A 21,374-nucleotide genomic window follows, 5' to 3' on the forward strand; every position below is an offset into this window, starting at 1 on the left:
AAAGTTAAAACCATGGAGACAGTAAAAAAAAAAAAAAAAAAATCAATGGTTGCCAGGGGTTTGGGGTGAGGGAGGGCTAAATAAGTGTAATGTAGGGGATCTTTAGGGCAGTAAAACTATTTCCTATGATACTATAAATAGAAAATCCCAAATAGAAAATTCAGAACCAAGAATCCAAGGCAAGGATATTCACTCTTACTAACTTACATTCAACATCACACTGGAGGTTCTAGCCAGTGCAATAAGGCAAGAAAAATGAAGTCCTAAAGATTGGAAAAGAAGTAAAACTGTCTCTATTTACAGATGATATAATCTTATATATAAAAATCTTTAGGAATCTAAAAAGCAAACAAACAAAAAGCTCTATTAGAATAAATGCGTTTAGCAAGATCACAAGATACAAAATCAGTTTTATTTCTATATACTAGCAATGAACCATCTATGAATGAAATTAAGAAAGCAATTCATGTGCAATATTATCAAAACAAATAAAATACTTAGGAATAAATTGTAAAATAAATTGTAAAAATGAAGCACAAGACCTATACACTGAAGACTAGAAAACATTGCTGAAAGTAATTAGGAAGATCTAATAAAATGGAGAGATATACCATGTTCACAGATTGAAAGATTTAATATTATTAAAATGGCAATCCTCTCCAAATTGGTTTAATGCAACTCCTCTTAAAAATCCAAGCAGGTATTTTCGTAAAAATTGATAACTCATTCTAAACTTTATTTGCAAATGCAAAGAACACAGCCTAGCCAAAAATTTTAAAAAAAGGATGAAAGATGAAAGACTTACATTTTGTTTCAAGTTTTGCTTTATTTCAAGTTTTTATTTAAATTCCAGTTAGTTAACATATGGTGTAATATTAGTTTCAGAAGTAGAATTTAGTGATTCATTGTTTACATATAACACCCAGTGCTCTGGGCGCCTGGGTGGTTCAGTTGGTTGGGTGTCTGCCTTTGGCTCGGGTCATGATCCCAGGGTCCTGGGATTGAGTCCCACATCGGGTTCCCTGCTCAACGGGGAGTCTACTTCTCCCTCTGCCCTTCCCCCCACTTCTCTCTCTCGAAAAAAAGTAAATAAAAATCTTAAAAAAAATAACACCCAGTGCTCATCACAAGTGCCTCCTTAATACCCATCACCCATTTAACCCATTCCCCTGCCCACCTCCTCTTCAGCAACCCTCAGTTTGTTCTCTATAGTTAAGGGTCTGTTTTATGGTTTGTCTCTCTCTTTTTTTTTCCTTACGGTCATCTGTTTCTGAAATTCCACATATGAGTGAAATCATATACATTATCTGATTTAAAAGTTGACTATAAAATTACAGTAATCAGGACACAGTGATATTGGTGTAAGGACAGACTTATAGATTAATGGAACAAATTAGAGTCTAGAAATAAAATCATACATATATGCTCAAATGATTTCTGAGGTGTAAAGATAATTTACTGGGGAAAACAATACTCTTCAACAAATGGTAGTAGAACAAATGATTGGATATTGCAAAAAAATTTAAAAAAAGAACTTAGATCTTTATCTCACACACATACAAAAGTTTACTCAAAATAGATTATAGACTTAAATGTAAATCATACAACTATAAAACTTCTAGAAGAAAACAGATTTTCTAGGAGAAAATCTTTGTGACCTTGGGTTAAGTAAATATTTCATATATATGACACAAGAAATAATCTACAAAAGATAAAAGTGATAAAATGGGCCTCATCAAAATTAAAAGTTTTGCTCTTCAAAAGACACCAAGAAGAAAATGAAAAGACAAGTCACAGACTGGGAGAATTCATTTGCAAAACATATATCTGATAAAGGACTTGTGTCCAGAACATACAAAGAACTTTTACAACTTAATAAGACAAACAACCCAATTTTTAAAAATGGGAAAAAATCTGAATAGATACTTCATCAAAGAAGATATATTAATGACATATAAACACATGATAAGATGGTTGATATTATAAGGCGTAAGGGAAATGCAAATTAAAACCACAATGAGATACTACTACACTTCTGCTAAAATGGCTAAGATCAAAAAAACTGACAATATAAAGTGTTGGTGACCATGTGGAGGAATTGAAACCATCATATATCACTGATGAGAATGTAAAATGATACAATCACTTTGGAAAACAGTTCGGCAGTTACTTAAAAAGTTAAACATACACTTACCATACAACCCAGTAATTCCACTCCTAGGTATCTACCCAACAGAAATAAAAAAAATATTTCTACACAAAAACTTATATGTGAATGTTCACTGCCAAAAACTAGAAACATCTCAAATGTCCATCATCTAGTGAATGTATAAACAAAAGATTCATCCTTCATCCTTAAAATGATATACTACTCAACAATAAAAAGGAATAAACTACTGATACATGCAATATGAATGAACCTCAAAATATTATGCTAAGTAAGAGAAGCTAGAGACATAAGTCAATATATTGTATGATTCTATTTATATGAAATTTCTAGAAAAGAAAAAAACTATAGGTTATAGACAGAAAAAAGATCTGTGGTTGCTTGGAGCTAGGAATGGGAGCAGGGACTGACTAAAAAGGGGCATGACAGAACTTCTTCCAGTGATGGAAATGACAGAATATTGGATTCTGGTGATAGTATACACCTGTATACATTTACTGCACCTGTATACATTTACTGCATATCATCAATCTCCATATTTAAAAAAAACTTTTTGGGGGTGCCTGGGTGGCTCAGTTGGTTAAGTAGCCGACTCTGGCTTTCGGCTCAGATCATCATCCCAGTGTCCTGGCTCGGCTCCACGATCAGCGGGGAGTCTGCTTGAAGATTCTCTCTTCCTCTTTCTCTGCCTCTCCACCCCCTCAACCCCACTCATGTGCACATGCTCTCTCTCTCTAAAATAAACAAACAAATAAATCTTTAAAAAAAAACAAACACGAACTTTTTTGAGGCCTGTAGAGTTATGAGATTATATTCTACATAACTTTCTGGTGTTCATCCACGCCAAGAAGAATATGGGAATATGAAATGCTACATTGTCCAAAATACTTTTAAGACAGTGAGTAATTTCATATGGTTCAACCTAAATATTTGGACAACAATAAGAATGGAGTAGATGAGACAAGATTAATATCAGATAGGCAAAATTAATGAAATAGGAGAGGAAATTTTAATGGAATCTGCATAGACAGAAATCAGGAGAGGAAATTTCTAACTTCAACATGTAACAGATGGTCATTGATGGAGACTAGCTTCCAATCTAACACCACAGTTAAGAGTCAAATTTCTAACCAGTTAGAATTCTAGTCATTGAGCAGAATATAGAACCTCAAGCTGATCATACTAGTTAGATCCAGAGACAGGAGGAGAATTGAGATTGGTCAAAGGACATCTGCTCAAAATTAAAGTTAGAATTTTTACACAGATTTGAGGATTTGTTCACATATTACTTCTGTAGTTAAAATAAATAGTTTTCAAACTAGTATTACTAGAGCCTCATAGTTCACTGATTTTCTCAATGCCAAATCCTACTCTTTTAGCCAAGTTGTACAAATTCAATTGCTTTCAAGGGTGAAGTGGGTAATAAAAGGAGTAAAGTTGAACATACTTTAGGCTTATAGGCATTCAAACTCAAAACTATAAAAATCACTGTGCAGTTTAAACAAAGCATTTCTCAACTTTTAAAAAACTTTGCCTTTCCTTGATAGATAATAAAGATTGCAAACATTTCTTTAAAGTTATTTGAAATTTCACAACGCATCAAATAATTGAGACTAAAACCAAATCACAGCAATTACATTACTGAAAATGTTTTTCTAAACTGCAATGGTCCATTACCCTTCCCTACCCCATTTAAAATTATCCCCCCCTAAGGGATGCCTGGGTGGCTCAGTCAAACATCTGCCTTTGATGTTTGGGATCAAGTCCCACATTGGGCCCCTGCTCAGCAAAGAGTCTGCTTCTCCCTCTTCCTCTCTCCCCCCTCTACCTGCTGCTTGTGCTCTCTCTCTCAAATAAATAAAATCTTTAAAAATAAATAAAAAATAATGATAATAAAATAAAATTATTGCCCCTAGACCTTATCATCACCTGGAACTTCAGCATCTCTAAAATTTAAAAACCAGTAACTTTGTAAATACAGATTGCCTCATTTTCTTATTGCCAGTATATTGGCCCTTCAACTTCACCAAAACCTTTACCCGTATCTCTTTTTACTCATTTTGTTAGCCTCCTTTTCTTCAGCAACTCTACTTAGCAATTCCTAGAAATGACTTGTAGTCAGGGCATTTTGACACTCGCTATAACTGTTTTCCCAAATATCAATAACAAACTCTCTCAAACTTTTCTGTAAATACACCACATCATTCGGAGTTCCCTAAATAAACCACAATCACATACTATACTTTCTGCATAAAACGTTTTTATTTTTTTTAAAGATTTTATTTATTAATTTATTTGAGGAGGAGTGGGGGAGAGGGGGAGGAAAAGAGAGAATTTCAAACAGACTCCCCACTGAGCACAGAGCCAACAAGGGGCTCAATCTCATGACCCTGAAATCATGACCTGCACCAAAATCAAGAGTCAGAGCTTAACCAACTGAGCCACCCAGGGCCCCTCTTTTTATTGTTATTCATACCTAAAGACCAAGCTCAAGCCACAGCTCTTCTAAAAGCTTTCAGAACAAAGCTTTTTCCCCCACCTGAAACCAAGCCAGGCTTAGTGTTCTCTCCAGCCCCAATTCCTACAACCTCAGCTGTTTCAACTACACACATATTTAATAAGCATACAATTTGGAAATATTTATATTTAATATTAATAAAGGATTTTAAAACTAGAAGAAGCCTTAAAGATCATTTCTGCTAGTCATTATATGATATAGTCATAGCTATCAACCAAATCTTATTAAAAAAAAAATAGATCTCACTGTAAATAAACCTGAAAATAGAAAAACTTTCCAGTTCAACCTCTACAAATAAACATTAAACTGATTCCCAGGAGACTTTCTCAATTTATGGATCTGTGACTATCTGTCAATCCACCAAAGATCTGTCCTTAAGAAAAGGAAGGAGTGAGGGTGACTAGCTTGCAGCTGTAAGGCTAATTTCACATACTATAAAAACAATTTGTCAATGGGCTGCTTAGGACTTCCAGACCATATTTCCCATAGTAAATGTTATATTGATATAATCTCAACTGTATTTGATTACTACATAGATAATATATATATATATAAAGACTTATGCTGAAAATTAGATTCTCAAGTGTAGCCCAGAACCTTATACAACATGCCCATATGTGTGCTCTTGCTCAACCCATCCAAGATGGGATACTTTCTCATTCATTTTCTCCTCAGTTGTTGTTAATATTTGGACTGGGGAGAAAGGGAAGAGAAAAAGATTTAAATATTGTGTGAAAGGGGAAGTAAGAGGCATAACAAGTTAAGTATTCAGTGAGACAGAAAACACATTTTATTTCCTTATAAATAAGATAAGAAGGGGTATCTCCACCCCTTCTACTATTTGGAAATTCTCTTAGGCTAATAAACTCTGCTTTTAAAAAGTAAATAATGTCTCTAAGCCCCACCAGCAGAAGCATGAGGTAAACCCTATTCATAATTTGAAGGCTTTTCCTATGCATCATTTATAAACATTTCTAAAAGATGTAAAACTCATATTAAGCAAAGGAACTAGATGTTTAGCTTTCATAAGCCATTCCAGTACCATATTTCTTAAAAGCTGCATAGAAAGAAAAACAACAAAAATTTCACTGACATATACCTTACTAAATCGCACACCTATTTATCAAAACCTTAATTTTCTAACCTGGAATGTCGGAGACTGTCCTTTTTGTTCTTTGCAGAACACAATGTGCATTCACAGCCAACTGCATGGGGCTTGGGTAGAGATACATCCTGTTTTAACAGCATTGTAAGAATTTCATAGTTGTTACGATGAGCAGCTAAAATGACAGGTGCAACATCCATAGTTGTTGAATACTCAGGATTCTGAATTCGCTCCATTAGTTTCTGAAAAATATTTATATAAATGTCCAAAATTATTATTTGTGACTTCAAAACAACATATTTATCTGAAAATGAAATGAAAAAAAATCAGAAGGCACAAAGAACACAATAATTATTTTTAAAAATATGATAAACATTTTACCAGGACTAAATTTTTTTTGAAACCTGAAACTCAATTTTAATTAATAAATGCAATATAATCATGACAGACAAAAATCTTCAATAGAACATATTCATACAACTAGAGTTCTGTTTTCCTAACAAAGAAGAAGTGAGGATACCTAGAAAAATACTTTAGAAAAAAGTGTTTAATTTTCACAAGATTATGGAAACATGCATGACAAGGATAAAGAACAAGAATCTTAGAAAAAGAATATAAAGGGAAAAACAGAAATGTTAAAAATAGGCAGAGTACAAATGCATGAGAAAAACTTAAAAATTCCACCTTTATGGCAAACCTTGCCACATTAATAGCAATGAAGTTGCCTGAAAGGGGTAAGTAAATAGGAAGCACTCTTCATTTTATGTAATTCTTTACATATTCTCAATCATTACCTATACTATTTCCTGTTACAAATGCACAAGAACACTAACAATGGTAACTATTATTAATGAGTCCTGGGACTGTTAGACACCTTACATTTATCATTTCATTTAATCCCCACAATAGTCTGCAAAATTGAGCATTATAATCCCCATGAAGAAACTGAGGCTCAGAGAAGTTAATGTGCCCAAGCTACACAACAGAGTGGCAAAATGCAAATCAGAACTCAGGTCCGTATTACACCAGAGCCTGAGCTGCTTTCCCTACATGGACTCATGGGCCTGGTGATGGCATGACATGAGGAAAGAAACATTAGTAAATAAAGAGTCAGGGTTAAATAAAAAGGTTGATTATTGTATGACTATTGCATATTCTTCCCAATACTTCTCACTTTTTCACACAGGTTTTCCTGACAGCTGTTTGATTCCATTGTATAAGCTTATCAAGTTCACAGGGTTTTTTGGGTAATTTTTATTAACATTATAAAAGTAGTATACACATACTATAAAATATCTGAAAAATACAGAAAAGCAGATAGAAGAATAAAAATTCCCATATTCCTACTATGCAAAATACATTTTACAGTATCTCCTTCTAGTCCTTTTTCTATTACACCACCCTTTAAGGACATCTTTGGCATAAGTGATTTGGCATCAATGATTAAAAACAATGGTCCTTAATATTTTGAAATTCAAGGATCCTTCTAATAATTTCATAAAACTATAGCCCAGAATTTCTGGGAAATAAAATTCATGTATAGAACTAGCATGTAATTTAAGAAAATTCACAGACCTATGTTCAAGATATTTTGTTTTGCTTATTTAAATAACACTACCACAAACATCTTTATGAATACAGCTTTTTTGAAATTTAGGATAAACTCCTTAACCACAGAACCCCTGAAGTGCAATAATAGGTCTAAAGGCCATGAACAGTTTTGAAGCTTTTGATATATATTACTAAAGTTCTTTCCATAGTTTATATTTCCAATAATACAGGAATGTACCCATTTCACACTCAAGGTTTACTCACCAGCACTAGGCATGATCATTCCCAATTTATGAGTGAAAAAAACTATCATGAAATATTACTTTCCTTTCCTTTGATTACTAGCTAAGTTTTAATATTTTCTGACATACTTAGCTTTTTTCCCCTTCTTTTATGAATAGTTTCTTTATATACTTCCCATTTATTTATTGGAAACTTCAAATTAATGAATTTATTTAAAAATAACAAAGAAATCTAAAAATTTAGCCCTCTCTCCCCTTATTACTGGTTATAAAGAGAAGAAAATTGTATTTAAATAATGTCTTCATTTTTCCTATAAAACATACTTGACTACATGAAAAACATCATTAGAAGATTGAAATGCATTATTTCATTGCTCATATAATCTACATACTATCAAAAAAAACCCATCTGTATTTAAAAAATCAATATTTATCAAAAGACAATTTTGATAAGCTAAGAATACAGAATAAATTCACTGAAATGGTAAAAAAAAAAGTATATAAAAATATTTGACATTGCCTGTCAAGAAGTATTAGGGCTGTTAAAATGTGATCTTACTGTCACTAGAAATACTCAAGCAAAGGATGATAACCCTTTTTGTTAGAGATGAAGTACAAAGTGTTCTTTGGCTGAGGGATGAAGACTGCCAGAGCCTTACAACACAAGAGTTGACTGGTGGTGCTAATGGTGATGAAATAATGTCAGTCGGTTGCTCCGATACCCTGGCATACCACACCCCACCCTCCCTGCCAAGAAAGTAAACGGGTAAAAAGGGGCTACAAGGTGGAATAAGTATACCGAAATATAACAGTGACTGCAAGACAGATGACAGAAAATCGAATAGGATTCTACACATTTCTGATCATTTGGACAGGCGCTATATTCTTAGCCTTTTTTTCCTCTGTTCTTTTTGGTTTCTTATCACCACTTAAACTAGTTGGTACTATCCTCTGGAGAAAGTCATGCTTACAGAAACTTTGTAATACCTAAATGAAAGTAAAAGATTTCAGTTAATATATGGTAAAGTATGCAATTTAGCAGAGCTTCTCATTGTTCTCAGATAATGGCACAACCAATTTATAATTCTATCTTAAAACAATATTTTTCTTCAGAGGATAGCCAGTTTACACTACCAGCAATTATTTAAAAACTGCTTGTTTCACTACATCCTCACCAATAATGAATGTTATAATTTTTAAATTTTGATATGTAACAAATATCTCATTTTAAAGTAGAATTTATTTGGGGCGCCTGGGTGGCTCAGTCATTAAGCATCTGCCTTCGGCTCAGGTCATGATCCCAGGGTCCTGGGATCGAGCCCTGCATAGGGCTCCCTGCTCAGCGGGAAGCCTGCTTCTCCCTCTCCCACTCCCCCTGCTTGTGTTCCCTCTCTCGCTGTGTCTCTCTCTGTCAAATAAATAAAATCTTTAAAAAAAAAATTTTAAGTAGAATTTATTTGATCATTAGTGACTGTCTTCTTAATTACAAAAGCAATAAAGAAAAATAAAAAGAGTAAGAAAAAAATATCCTTAATTTAGCAATGAGATGACTGCTGTTAGGTAACATTTTGCTACATTTCCATAGAGTTCTTTGTCTGTGCATCTTTTTAACCTTGGATCATATTATATGTCCAGTTTACTATTCCCATTTTTTTCACTTCCTATGTCATATTTATTCAGGTTCCTAAATATTCTTTTAAAAATACCATTTTAATATGTATGTAATTTTTATTATTTCCAATCTTTTATTTGGGGATGTTTAAATTGGGTCACATGGTTTTTTCATTGCTACAAGTAAGATCACAATTAACATTCTTCTCCCTATTTCTGACCAGTTCCTAGAAGGGGAAACACTAGATTAAAGAATATGAACATCTTTCTTATTTATGATATACTCTGCTGAACTACTTTCCAAAATACCCTCCCCACCAATTTGTATTAGACTGTACCACTCCCTTGCCATCAATGATAATTATTTTTAAAAATCTCTACTAATTTGCATTATCAACAATAGCCAAACTATGGAGAGCCCAAATGTCCATCGACTAATGAATGGATAAAGAAGATACATATATATAATGGAATATTACTCAGCCATCAAAAAGAATGAAATCTTGCCATTTGCAATGATATGGATGGAGCTAGAGTATATTATTTTAATATATTATATTAAGTGAAATTAGTCAGTCAGAAAAAGACAAATACCATATGATTTCACTCATATATGGAATTTAAAAACAGATGAAAGTATGGGAAGTGGGGGAAGAAAAGGAGAGAGGGAAATGAATCATAAGAGACTCTTAATGACAGAGAACAAACTAAGGGTTGATGGAAAGAGGTGGCTGGGGGTGGGCTAAATGGGTGATGGGTATTAAGGAGGGCACTTGTGATGAACACTGGGTGTAAGTGATGAGTTACTGAATTCTACTCCTGAAACCAAATTGCACTGTAGGTTAACTAAAATTTAAACAAAGAAATAAAATAATCTTTGCTAATTTGATAAGCAAAAATTAGTATTTCATATCTTATTAGTAGTAAGTTTTAATATCTTATATTTTCTGTTCTGAGATTTTTTTCATGTCCTTTTCTGATCTTGGTGTTTTTCATCAATTTGTCAATTATTAAGATTATGAATTTGTGATATATTTTGAAAATATCTTTGCCAGTTATCCAACTGCTTTCTAAATTTTGCTCTATATCTGAATTCCAGAAATTTAACTTCTATACAGCGAAAGGCTGTGCCATTGCTTTTTATGATTAGAAAGTCTTTCCACTCATAATCAGTTAAATATTCACCTACATTTTCTTCCAGTTTTATGGTTTCACTGTTTATATTTAATTGTTAAATCCATCTGGAAACTAATCTGTATTTTCAACCTAATCTATAGAATGTCCAAAACTAAAAATATTGGTCCACACTGACAAGATTATGGAAATACCACTAATTTTAAAAAGGCTTCCTGAAAGCAAAATTAATTATTCCTGCAAGTATCTACTTACTTTAAGGCAATATTTTACAGAGTAAAAAAAATCCATTTCTTTAAAACAAAATAAATTTGGGGGAAGAAAAAAGTGGGAATGGGGCAGGAGATCTATTTTGGTTTAAAAATCCAAATTAATAAATGTTTAAGAGTACTAACTACTATAGTTGGTCTTGATGATCGTTTTGGTCGATGATTAAGTAGTATATCAACAGCTCCCACTACTTCAGAGTCGATTGCCACCAAAAGTGCATCTGCGGACTTTAAAAAAAAAAAAAGGTTAAAAATGAAAATGGAGGATAAAAAGGTAAACTATTTATTTTTAGTAATTCTTAAATAAAACTATCTTTAAATTTAAGCTGTATTATGTACAGTAATACTAAATTTTTAAAAATTTACTGTCCAAAGAGTACATTTGCTTGCCTTAGCAGTACTTTTGTGTACCATAACACACACAAATTTCTGTGCTGATTTCACTGCATAAGCTGGTAAAAAAAAAAAAAATGCTTGCTAGAAGAGTTTATTAATGGAACAGTGCTGATCCATCGAGTATTCAAAGTTGAAATTTTTTTTCAAGACCTTTACTTGTGAACTTTGAACCAAAAAGAATCTTAACATTCCAGATCTATTAAAGAAATTGCCAAGAACTATTACTACTGGTAAAGGATTATGTTCATTCTAGTAAAAATGATCATCAATGCAACCATGAGGATAAGGGGAGCCCTCTGGTATCAACTTTAAAACCTATATGGCTAACTGAAGTGTTACAAATTTGACATTAATATTAGCAATCTTATCAAGTAAAAGCTGCAAAAAACTAGGCTGCCAATGTTCTTGGAGAAAAGAGGGAGAAGTGACTTTATAGTTTTACTCCCAAACTACTGTTCATTTTGAAACTCCAACTTTGATGGGAGGAAAAAGTAAACAGAAGCTGAGCATTCGGGACTTTCCAACACTCTGTAACAAAGTCTACAGTCCATACTTGGCAACTGTGACATCGGGTTTTTGGGTTTCTTTTTGTTTTGTTCTATTCTGTTCTGTTTTAAGGAAAACCATAAAGGCAGAAGGGAAACATGGGGATAAATAATGATTTAATCTAAGAAAGTGCCCTTATTATTTTCAATCTGTACATTTTAAAAACTGTTATAATCTTTAACAATCATTTACATCAACATTCTCTCTCTTGAAAATGAAACTATATCAGATCTTTAGTATTCTTGGAGCTGAAAAGAATAAACCTTCCATAAACTTTATCTAGATGTCAAAAATAGGACTAAAAACGACAGACTTTACCTGGATACCTAAAAATAGGAATATATCACCCCAAAGAACTGGGGGCCACATTCAACCATTAGGAACTGCCTATGTATTTCCACAGGAAAAACTCCCCATCCCAATGAGAAATTTAATTTTTTATTCCTTAAAACTTTCAAGGTTCACTGGGTTGTATCCTATTCTTTAAATCTAGCATCATTATCCTTCTGCTTTGCAAACATTTTTACTCAATTTTTACCATACTTGGTCAAGTGAAGCAAACAAAAAGAATTATGTGTTCATTACTACTAAACATTTCATTTATGATAAATTTTAACCTATAAAGCTAACTATATAGTAATGCTACTGCTCTCTAAGTCAAAACACCAATCAGCTCCAACCATCTGAAACACAGCCATGGATCCAACTGCAAATTTCCAAAAAAACTATATTGAGCTGTCACAAACTAACTTCACGGGCATTATTTCCCAGAAGGAATTGTCTCAATGACACTAAGAGTTGTCTACAAATGAAGGCTAACTTGCTTTCCCCAAGTATTCTTCAGATCTTTACTGAATAAGGAAACAGCTAGATAAAAACTAACAAAAATAGAAAGAAATGAAGAAAAAATTGCTAAAAGCTGACTACTGAAAAGATAATATACCACTGTAGGAAAACAACTATCAATACAGAGTAGTCAGAAGCCATTTAATATAAGGACAAACATGTTAATAGTTTCAGATTATACAAAGCAAAGTAAAACAATTATATTTTCAATGATTCCCACTTATGATGATAAAGTTAAATTATATTCAGATACACTATTTAGTGAAGAATAAAGAAAGATTCATGTTAAATCTCTCAATGCTTAAAAGGATAAGCTTCAGGTATAAAAATATTTGTGTAAAAAAGTCATGTAAATAAGGAGTTACCATTAACTTATTCTGCACAAATCGTATATTATTTGATAAATCAAAGGAAGTTCTGAATGAAAAAAGTTTAAAAATATTTTTAAAATATCTATAGGACAAAATGTCCTCATTAGTTTTGTTTCCCAATTTCTCACAAATATTTGACCATCCCTTATTAAAATTTATTCAATATGTATACTTATTATGTATTAATGAGGTTGCTTACTATATTCCTTCCCACCTCAGAAAATGTCTTTTCAAAAAATCTCATACTCTTTTCTCTAGACTCAGAGTAAGAAGCTTCTTATTTCCTTTCCAAAGCTAAGTTTTCCACCTTGGTATTCTATTTAATGCTTTTCTGTCTTCTACAGGAACTTGGGTCCTTTGTTTACAGAAATACCAGTCCTAGCCTCTATCTCCCAAAATATGAAATACTTCCTCAATCTTTGCTACCTTGACTTGATCCTGTCTTTCTCTTACCACTCAAGTTTTCTTCCTCTCACTTTGTCAAACTTCTCAAATCATGCATATCATTTTCTCTAACTCTATTGATGCCAGTTTCAAAATCCAATGGCCCTTCCTACCCCTTCACTTTCTTTGATTTCTAAGCAACACATCAAAACTGCTCCTTTGGTTTTAACAATGCTGCACTATCCTAACTCCTTTAATGGAACATTTTCCTTCTATTGCCTTTATTAATGTAGATGCTCCCTGAGAAAGAATCAGCACCAGCCATTCGCTCTCCTCTGTAATTTCATCCACTTTCATGATGCAGGTGATCATCCCATGTCCATGACTGCTGTATCTCTGCAGCCTGACCTCTCTCTACAGATGTAATTTCCATCTGTAACTGTCCATTGGAGACTGCTTGATATGCCCAAAATAAACAAGGCTAAAATCCAAATTCACATTTCTCTGCCCCAATCTTGACTTCTTAACTTCCTGTGTTTCTTTTATCCTTCTCCCAGCCACCTATGTTTAACATTTCCAAATCATCTTGGTCTCCTTTTCAATTCTCCCCTCCAAATTTAAATACTAAGTTCTATCAATTCTTCCTTTATAACATCTTTCACATCTGCCATTTTTTCTCCTACCCTTACAGCTAGTATCTAGTTCAGGCTTCAACTTCTTCAGACCTGGATTACTATAAAAACTGTTCACCCAAGCTATAGCCTTCTCCACTTTCCATTTTTCAATCTATACTGAACACAGCCACTAAAATACTTTTCCCAAAATACCACTGGACACAACACATCCTTTCTCAAAAATCATTTAATGAGCCCATTTTCTATAAACCCAAATTCCTTAGCCTGGCATTCTGACCCTTTTCATTTGTTTTGTTTGTTATTTTTCCAGATATTTCCCACTACTATCCAACCCAAATATTTTGTTCAAAAGGCTAAGTCAATTCATTTTCTCAAAAATATGTAGATTGCTCCAGAACAGGGGATGTGGGGAAAGATGTTAACAAAGACATGTGCAATGTATATTTTTGAGAGTAGTTTTGGGTAGTAGGTAAAAACATGGACTCTGGAGCCAGAACCTGAGTTCTAATTCCAGCTGGGCCATTTGTGGAGTGTCTTTGGGCAAGTTACCTAAACTTTTTGTACCTTGATTTCCTCCTCCATAATATGGAAATAATAATAGTACCTATCTCATAGGTTGTGAGGACTAAGGAAGTGAATATATTTAAGGTACCTGGCACACAGTATCACTATAAAAATATTGACAATTATTAATGGTTGAAGGCTGAGCTCAACTGACACTGTTCCACAAAACCTTGATTAGCTCAATCCACAGTGACCTTCTCTTTTCTGTTTCCAAAATATCTATTGTAAAGCACAAAAGTTTAAGTATAAAACATGGTTTCTCAACAGTGACATTATTGACATTTGGGGCCAGGTAATTCTTTGTTGTAGAGGTCGTCTAGGGCACTGTAGGATGTTTAAGCAGCATACCTAGCTTCTACTCACTAGATGCCAGTAGTGATCCATCCCTCAATTGTGAAACCAAAAATGTTTCCAGACATTATCAAATGTCCCCTGGGGAGCAAAATTGTCCAGTCAAGAACCACTAGTATAATATAAGATAAAGCACATGAAAGCACTTTGTAACCTCAAAGTAACATACAAGGGTCAAGTATTATTACCACTCAGCACTTATCAAATACACGTCTGCATTATTTAATTGATTTGAAACTTGTATGTACACAGTTGACCCTTAAACAATGCAAGAGTTAGAGGTGCTCACCCCCCCCACATAATTGAAAATCTGCACATAATTTTTAACTCCCCCCAAACTCAACTACTAATAGCCTCCTATTGACCAAAGCCTTACCTATAACATAGTCAATTAACACATATTTTGTATGTTACATGTATTATATACTACATTCTAAAAATAATCTGGAGAAAAGAATATTAAGAAAATCATTAAGGAAGAGAAAATATTTACAGTCCTATACTGTAAAAAATCCATATATACGTAGATCCATGCAGTTCAAATCTGTATTGTTAAAGGGTCAACTATACTTTCATTATCCAATTAGTTTTAATATCCTTTAGTATGGAATTCATGTTTTACTCATTCATTTCCACAATCACACCCAATGGAAGGCCTTGGACATCTGTTGATTGATAGGTAAGACAGAGGTAACCTGAGACAGAACACAGTGACCTGGAAAGAGCATGGGATTTGCAGTCAGAAGACCAGGTTCATATCTTAGCTCTGCCCTCACTTATTTCAGAACTTTGAGCAATTCATTAAAGTCTATGAGCCTCAGTTTTCTGATCTATAAAATGTAATATCTATATAGGTTGGCTATGATGTTCAAATACGATCAGGAACCATGTGAAAGAACCATGTATATTGCAGAATTATTATATACATAGGATCATATACGTAAAAAGACAAAAATGACAATTATACCATAATACTTCATTTATCCAGAATCATCAGGGTCTTTCTTTATAACCTTATTTTCTAGGTAACTGAAGCTTATGCCTTTAAGTGTTTAACTTTGAAATTTAAACTATTTTGATGGAAGTTTTCTACTTTTAGAAGTACTATACATATTCTTCTATCTTCTAAAAAAATAGGTACTGAATATAATTTAACTTTTACTTACTTACTCTGGTCATTGTTGTAAACATTAATTACCATTCTAACATACAACTCCTTAGAGATTATCAGATATGTAATGCTGTTGAACTCTTTATTAAAGAGAGTCAGAGGTACTGTGCCCCATTTTGTTTCCCTGCAGCCCTCATGCCCCTTCTGTTGCCCCTCTAATTCTCTATGCATTAAAAACTAACTACTGAAGTTTGTTAAAGTTGAAGGAGGGCTCTCATACTCCTATGACTAAAGTTTATAAATGGAAAACTTCATGGCAGCTACTGCTCAGAGATGTTTTTTGTTACTTTCTGATTCTCAGTGGTGTTCTGGGTAACTGAAATTGCTGGGAAGGCAATTTCTTTTTCTACTCTATGTACACATACAGACAGTACCATATATTGCAATGCATATATATGTACATACAATAAAAATGCACATAGAACTAACCTACTTATATTTTAAAAATCTTCTGTGAGTGCTTCCTGATGCCACCCCCCCCCAAAAAAAAGTCTCATTAATTTGAAGCTACAACAGAGTAATCATACTATTTGAAAGAAAAAAAAAAAGTGCCAGGAGTCATGTGCTCCCATCATAAGCAAACCCAAAAGAAAAGGAAAATAGTATTATTAAATTTCCTTTCAGAATCTCTTGACTGAATTCTTTTAAGACTTATATGCATGCCTGCTTTTCTATCTGAACAGATATAAAGACAAACAGAAAGGTCTATATTTTCCAGTTAAAAAAAGAAATTTGTTCATCTTCAGTTATAAACACTAAACTTCAGACAAAAGGAAAACTTAATAAAATTTAACAGGAGAAAATCAAAATCAAATTGAAAATTGCATTGTGAGTCAGGAGCATTTTGTTCTTATGTTTGTAAATTACATGAGCCACAGAACAACCTGTTCCCCTGACACTTCAGAACACTTGTACTATTTTTAGATATATAACATAAATAGTAATAACATAAGTAATAAAAACAAAGTCATCTTTAATAAATCATGATAATTTACCTCTGTGAAATGTTATAAAACATATAAGGGGGGGGAAGTAAAAATTTGGAGGGAAAAGATAATCAAGTCAAAATATACTTTTAAAAAAGGTTTTTTTGTTTTGTTTTTAAAACTTTTAGTGGTTCAAGACAAAATAAAGGGTGAAAGAAAGATAAGAATGAAAAAAACAAAGGAAGGAAAGAAGGAAGAAAGGGGGGATGAAAGGAAATTAGAAAGAAAGAAGAAAACATGGCATATCTAACAGTATTTAGAAGCTACTGGTAGAATTATCTAGCCTTGTACCTGACAACCGTAGTCCAAAAGAAGCTGCAGTATATCCAAGTTTTCGTTTTCAATAGTTATGGTAACAGCATTTCTCCCAAGCACATCTACGCAATTTATGTTCAAGTCACCTGAACTGTTTTCCTCCAAAATCTTTTTAACCATATAATAGTCACCTAAATAACAATATACAAACATAATTAAATATCCAAGACATATTAGATAAGAATAACTGTAAAAACTTAGCCTGTTGATTTAAAATTTAAAAACCTAAACTCATTTTTGTATATGGAAATGTGCAAAGAAAATGTGAACATTTCCTTGCTGAAAACCTTATCCTGATAAAACAGTATGTACATCAGCTGCAAGCAAAAAGAAAAAATTTTAAATGTGCAGTTGAAATAAAAGTTGTTAGTTTAAAATTCACAACTGACTGATTATAAGGAGAGAAACTTTTAGAAGATATTTAAAGCAATAATGTCCATAAGTACAGACTGGAAACTAGAAAAACCTAAGAAGCATAAAGGATTTAAGTTTTACACCTCAAATACATAAACACATTTACTGGCACATAATAATGGTTAAAAATAAGATCTAAAAACAAGCAGAGGATATTAAGAAGTGGTTTTACAGGGGAAAAGCTAGTTTGGAAAAGCAGTATGAATGTATATATGCTAGTGGATATGCATAGTAAATGGGAAGGATGCCAGAAATTCCTTTCCTCCCCACTCTCCCAACACACACACACACACACACACACACACACACACACACACACGCACCCCTTATCTCATTAATGAACCTGTTTACATGGCCAGGGAATATTCAGCTAATAAAACTCTAAGGCAGAACTAGGATTAATGATGGTAAAGGCTTAAGTGAGAATATTTCAAAGTGAAGTTTCACCTCTCAGGAGCATGCAGATTACCTTCTGCCTAACTCCATTCTGTCTACATCGAAACAACTGACCCTTAGGGGAAAATGAGAATAACTACGGAGGTCATCATTATAGTGCCCATTATATTTGTCTGTTCACCAGCTAGTGCAGTAATTTGGCGGAATAAATCAAAAGAGAAGTGCTTCATTCTGCATGGAGCACTGGGTGTTATGCACAAACAATGAATCATGGAACACTACATCTAAAACTAATGATGTAATGTATGGGGATTAACATAAGAATAAAAAAAAAAAATCTAAAAAAAAAAATTACTCAAAAGAGAAGTGCTAAATAAATAAAGCCAGGTGGGTTTTGTTTGTTTTATTTCATCTAACTTTTGAAACATAGGATGAATAAACCATTTTAAATGACTTGCAAATATAGTTGTCCTTAAAAGTCTATGAATAATAAACAGGAAAAGAACAATCAGAGTGGAAACCACAAGGAAAAAGAAATGAATAATTTCATGATACAGAATGAAAAAACCCTAAAACTGAACTAACTGGGTGAATAAGAAGGAGAAGTAACAGATTTTTGTTAAAACTTCTAACAAATTTGCTATTTTTAGCCAGTGACTTTAAAGTCCCCACACATTTTGGAAGAAGTAGAATAGTAGTTTTTTTGATGGTATATTTCCTTAGTTCCCTCAAGAAGAAAACTAGTCACAAAAAGAAATATTTTCCTCGGGCGCCTGGGTGGCGCAGTTGATTAAGCGACTGCTTTCGGCTCAGGTCATGATCCTGGAGTCCCTGGATCAAGTCCTGCATCGGGCTCCCTGCTCGGCAGGGAGCCTGCTTCTCCCTCTGACCCTCCCCCCTCTCATGTGCTCTCTCTCTCTCTTTCTCTGTCTCAAATAAATAAATAAAATCTTTAAAAAAAAAAAAAAGAAATATTTTCCTCATAGCACTACTAATTAATATTTAAACACTTTTGTTCCATGACAAAAACTTACCAAACACTTCACAAAGTGAAGCTCTTAGTCACAAGCTGAACTAAGAGTGAACATACAGATAGACCAGTGAAAATTTAGCACTATTACTGGAAAACAATGTTTAAAACCTTATTTCAGGTGATTTCAATATATAAGTGGTCAGAGAATGCCTCCCATAAAAGCTCTGCATTTTCTTTGGTTTCATGATGTGTCTAGGTGAGGACTAATTTATCTAGGGACTCATTAGGCTTTCTGAATCTAAGGACTTCTGCCCTTCATAAATTCTGCAATAATTTCAGCCATTCTCTCTTCAAATACTGCTTCATCCTCATATTACTCTTTTTTCTATTGGAACTTCTATTAAACATTATGTTGGATCATCTCATTCCAACTTCTGTGTCTCTAAAGATTTATTGTTCCTCTTTCTCTCTTCTATATTCTTGATAATTTCTTCAAATCTTTCAGTTACTTATTATTTTTTATTAACCCATTCATTTTTTTAAAAGATTTTATTTATTTATTTGAGAGAGAGAGAATGAGAGAGAGCATATGAGAGGGGTTAGGGTGAGAGGGAGAAGCAGACTCTCCACCAAGCAGGGAGCCCGATGCGGGACTCAATCCAGGGACTCCAGGATCATGACCCGAGCCGAAGGCAGTCGCCTAACCAACTGAGCCACCCAGGCGCCCTAACCCATTCATTTTTAGTGACTATTTTTTTACTTAAGTTTTATTGGATTCCTTTCCAAATCTTTTGATTTACCTTCTTACGTTTTCATTTCCTTAAGATTTTAGTTATTTTATTTATTTTTATTTTTTTAAGATTTTATTTACTTATTTGACAGACAGGGAGATAGCGAGAGCGGGAACACAAGCAGGTGGAGTGGGAAAGGGAGAAGCAGGGAGAAGCAGGCTTCCCGCTCAGTGGGACATGGGGCTCAATCCCAGGACCCTGGCATCATGACCTGAGCCTAAGGCTTAACTACTTAGCCACCCAGGGGCCCCAGATTTTAGTCATTTTAAACATACTTATTTTATGATTTCTATATGGTAATTATCTAAGGCCTCAGGGATTTAATCCTATGTGTTGTGTCTACTGACTCATTCTTGAGAATGGGTGACTGTCTTCTGAATTTTTTAATTGGGTGTTGCAAACTCTTCATGCAGATTAACTGTGGGAATCCTGGCAGCCTAGTTTGAAAGGTTGTAACATCAAGGATGTTTTGTTTCCTTCTTCTGGATAACTCAGAGGTTTTGCTATCCTATCAATCTTTTTTATATTTATTTCTCAGTTTAGGTTTTCACAGACCAAGTAGGTAATATTAAACTCCAAGCCCTGGGGGCACCTGGATGGCTCAGTCGGTTGAGTGTCTGTCTTCAGCTCAGGTCATGATCCTGGAGTCCCAGGATCAAGCCCCATGTTGGGCTCCCTGCTCGGTGGGCAGTCTGCTTCCCCCTCTCCCCCTGCCCCTTCTCTCACTCTCTCTCTCTCAAATAAATAAAATCTTTTTTAAAAATTAAAAACAAATAAACAAACAAGCAAACAAACTCCAAACCAACAAGAGTGAGGACTACAGCTGCAAATTCTTACTTACAAGCTTCTCTGTAGTCTCCCAGTGTTGGTGGGTGGGTTCTTTTCTTCATCTACCCCTTTGCTACAGGTACCGTGCTTTAAGGATCCTGATTTTATGCATGGATGTTGTGCTAATTTCCCACTTTGTACAAACACAAGGCCTTATAACCTGTTTCCATATGGGCATTGAAATTCAAATCCCTATAATGCCTGGACCAATAACTAACTCTTGCCCCATCCACAGAGCAGCTAAAATGTTAGCTCACACACTCCTCTGTTTTTCAGTCTTTTCCTCATTTTTGGATCATGAGTGTTTCCTTAATTTCCTGAAAGCTCAGCTGTTCACTTAAATGGACATTTGTTATATTTTAACTGGCATTTCTAGGTGATTTGAAGCAGAAGGGTTTTCAGATTATCTAGTCAGCCATTTGTCAGAGACAGAAAAGTATAAAGAATTGTGTAAGTACAATTCTTATAAAATTTTATAAATTTCAGGTATAGCAAATGGAAAGAAACAACTGCTACCTGTTTTAAAACTTCAGATTGCTGTTTCAAGAGTAATTGTATTGCAGATGTCAGATACTCTAGCTTTAGGTTTCAGAGATTATATCCATCACAGTCAGGGGACTATACAAGAAAATAAAACTTAAAAAATCAAACCAAGTAAGTAATTTTCATCCCTAAAAATAAAAAGGTCCACCCTGCGACAGCTGACATACTCATGCAAATGAAAAATTACATGCTATAGTCACAGAACCTATAGGAAAGTAGAGTGGTTTCAAAGTATTCCACCTAAGTTTACATTTGCAAGCCATTTAA

At 33.8% G+C, this 21,374-nt stretch overlaps 1 protein-coding gene across 2 annotated transcripts in view; it reads right to left on the minus strand.

Annotated features, from left to right (window-relative positions):
- TRPC1 (transient receptor potential cation channel subfamily C member 1) overlaps positions 1-21,374 on the minus strand; it is a 68,371-nt gene that overhangs the window by 40,794 nt on the left and 6,203 nt on the right. The window contains exons 2-4 of one of the 2 annotated variants that reach the window (XM_021678727.1): positions 17,139-17,293; positions 10,724-10,825; positions 5,830-6,032 (exon numbers count right to left, since the gene is read on the minus strand). In XM_021678727.1, coding sequence (XP_021534402.1) covers positions 5,830-6,032; positions 10,724-10,825; positions 17,139-17,293 — 460 coding nt within the window. The remainder of the gene's footprint in view (positions 1-5,829; positions 6,033-10,723; positions 10,826-17,138; positions 17,294-21,374) is intronic. The other variant, XM_021678728.1, reaches the window with a different exon arrangement.

Source organism: Neomonachus schauinslandi, chromosome 1 (genome assembly GCF_002201575.2).
Source record: "Neomonachus schauinslandi chromosome 1, ASM220157v2, whole genome shotgun sequence".
In the NCBI taxonomy this organism is placed as follows: domain Eukaryota; kingdom Metazoa; phylum Chordata; class Mammalia; order Carnivora; family Phocidae; genus Neomonachus; species Neomonachus schauinslandi.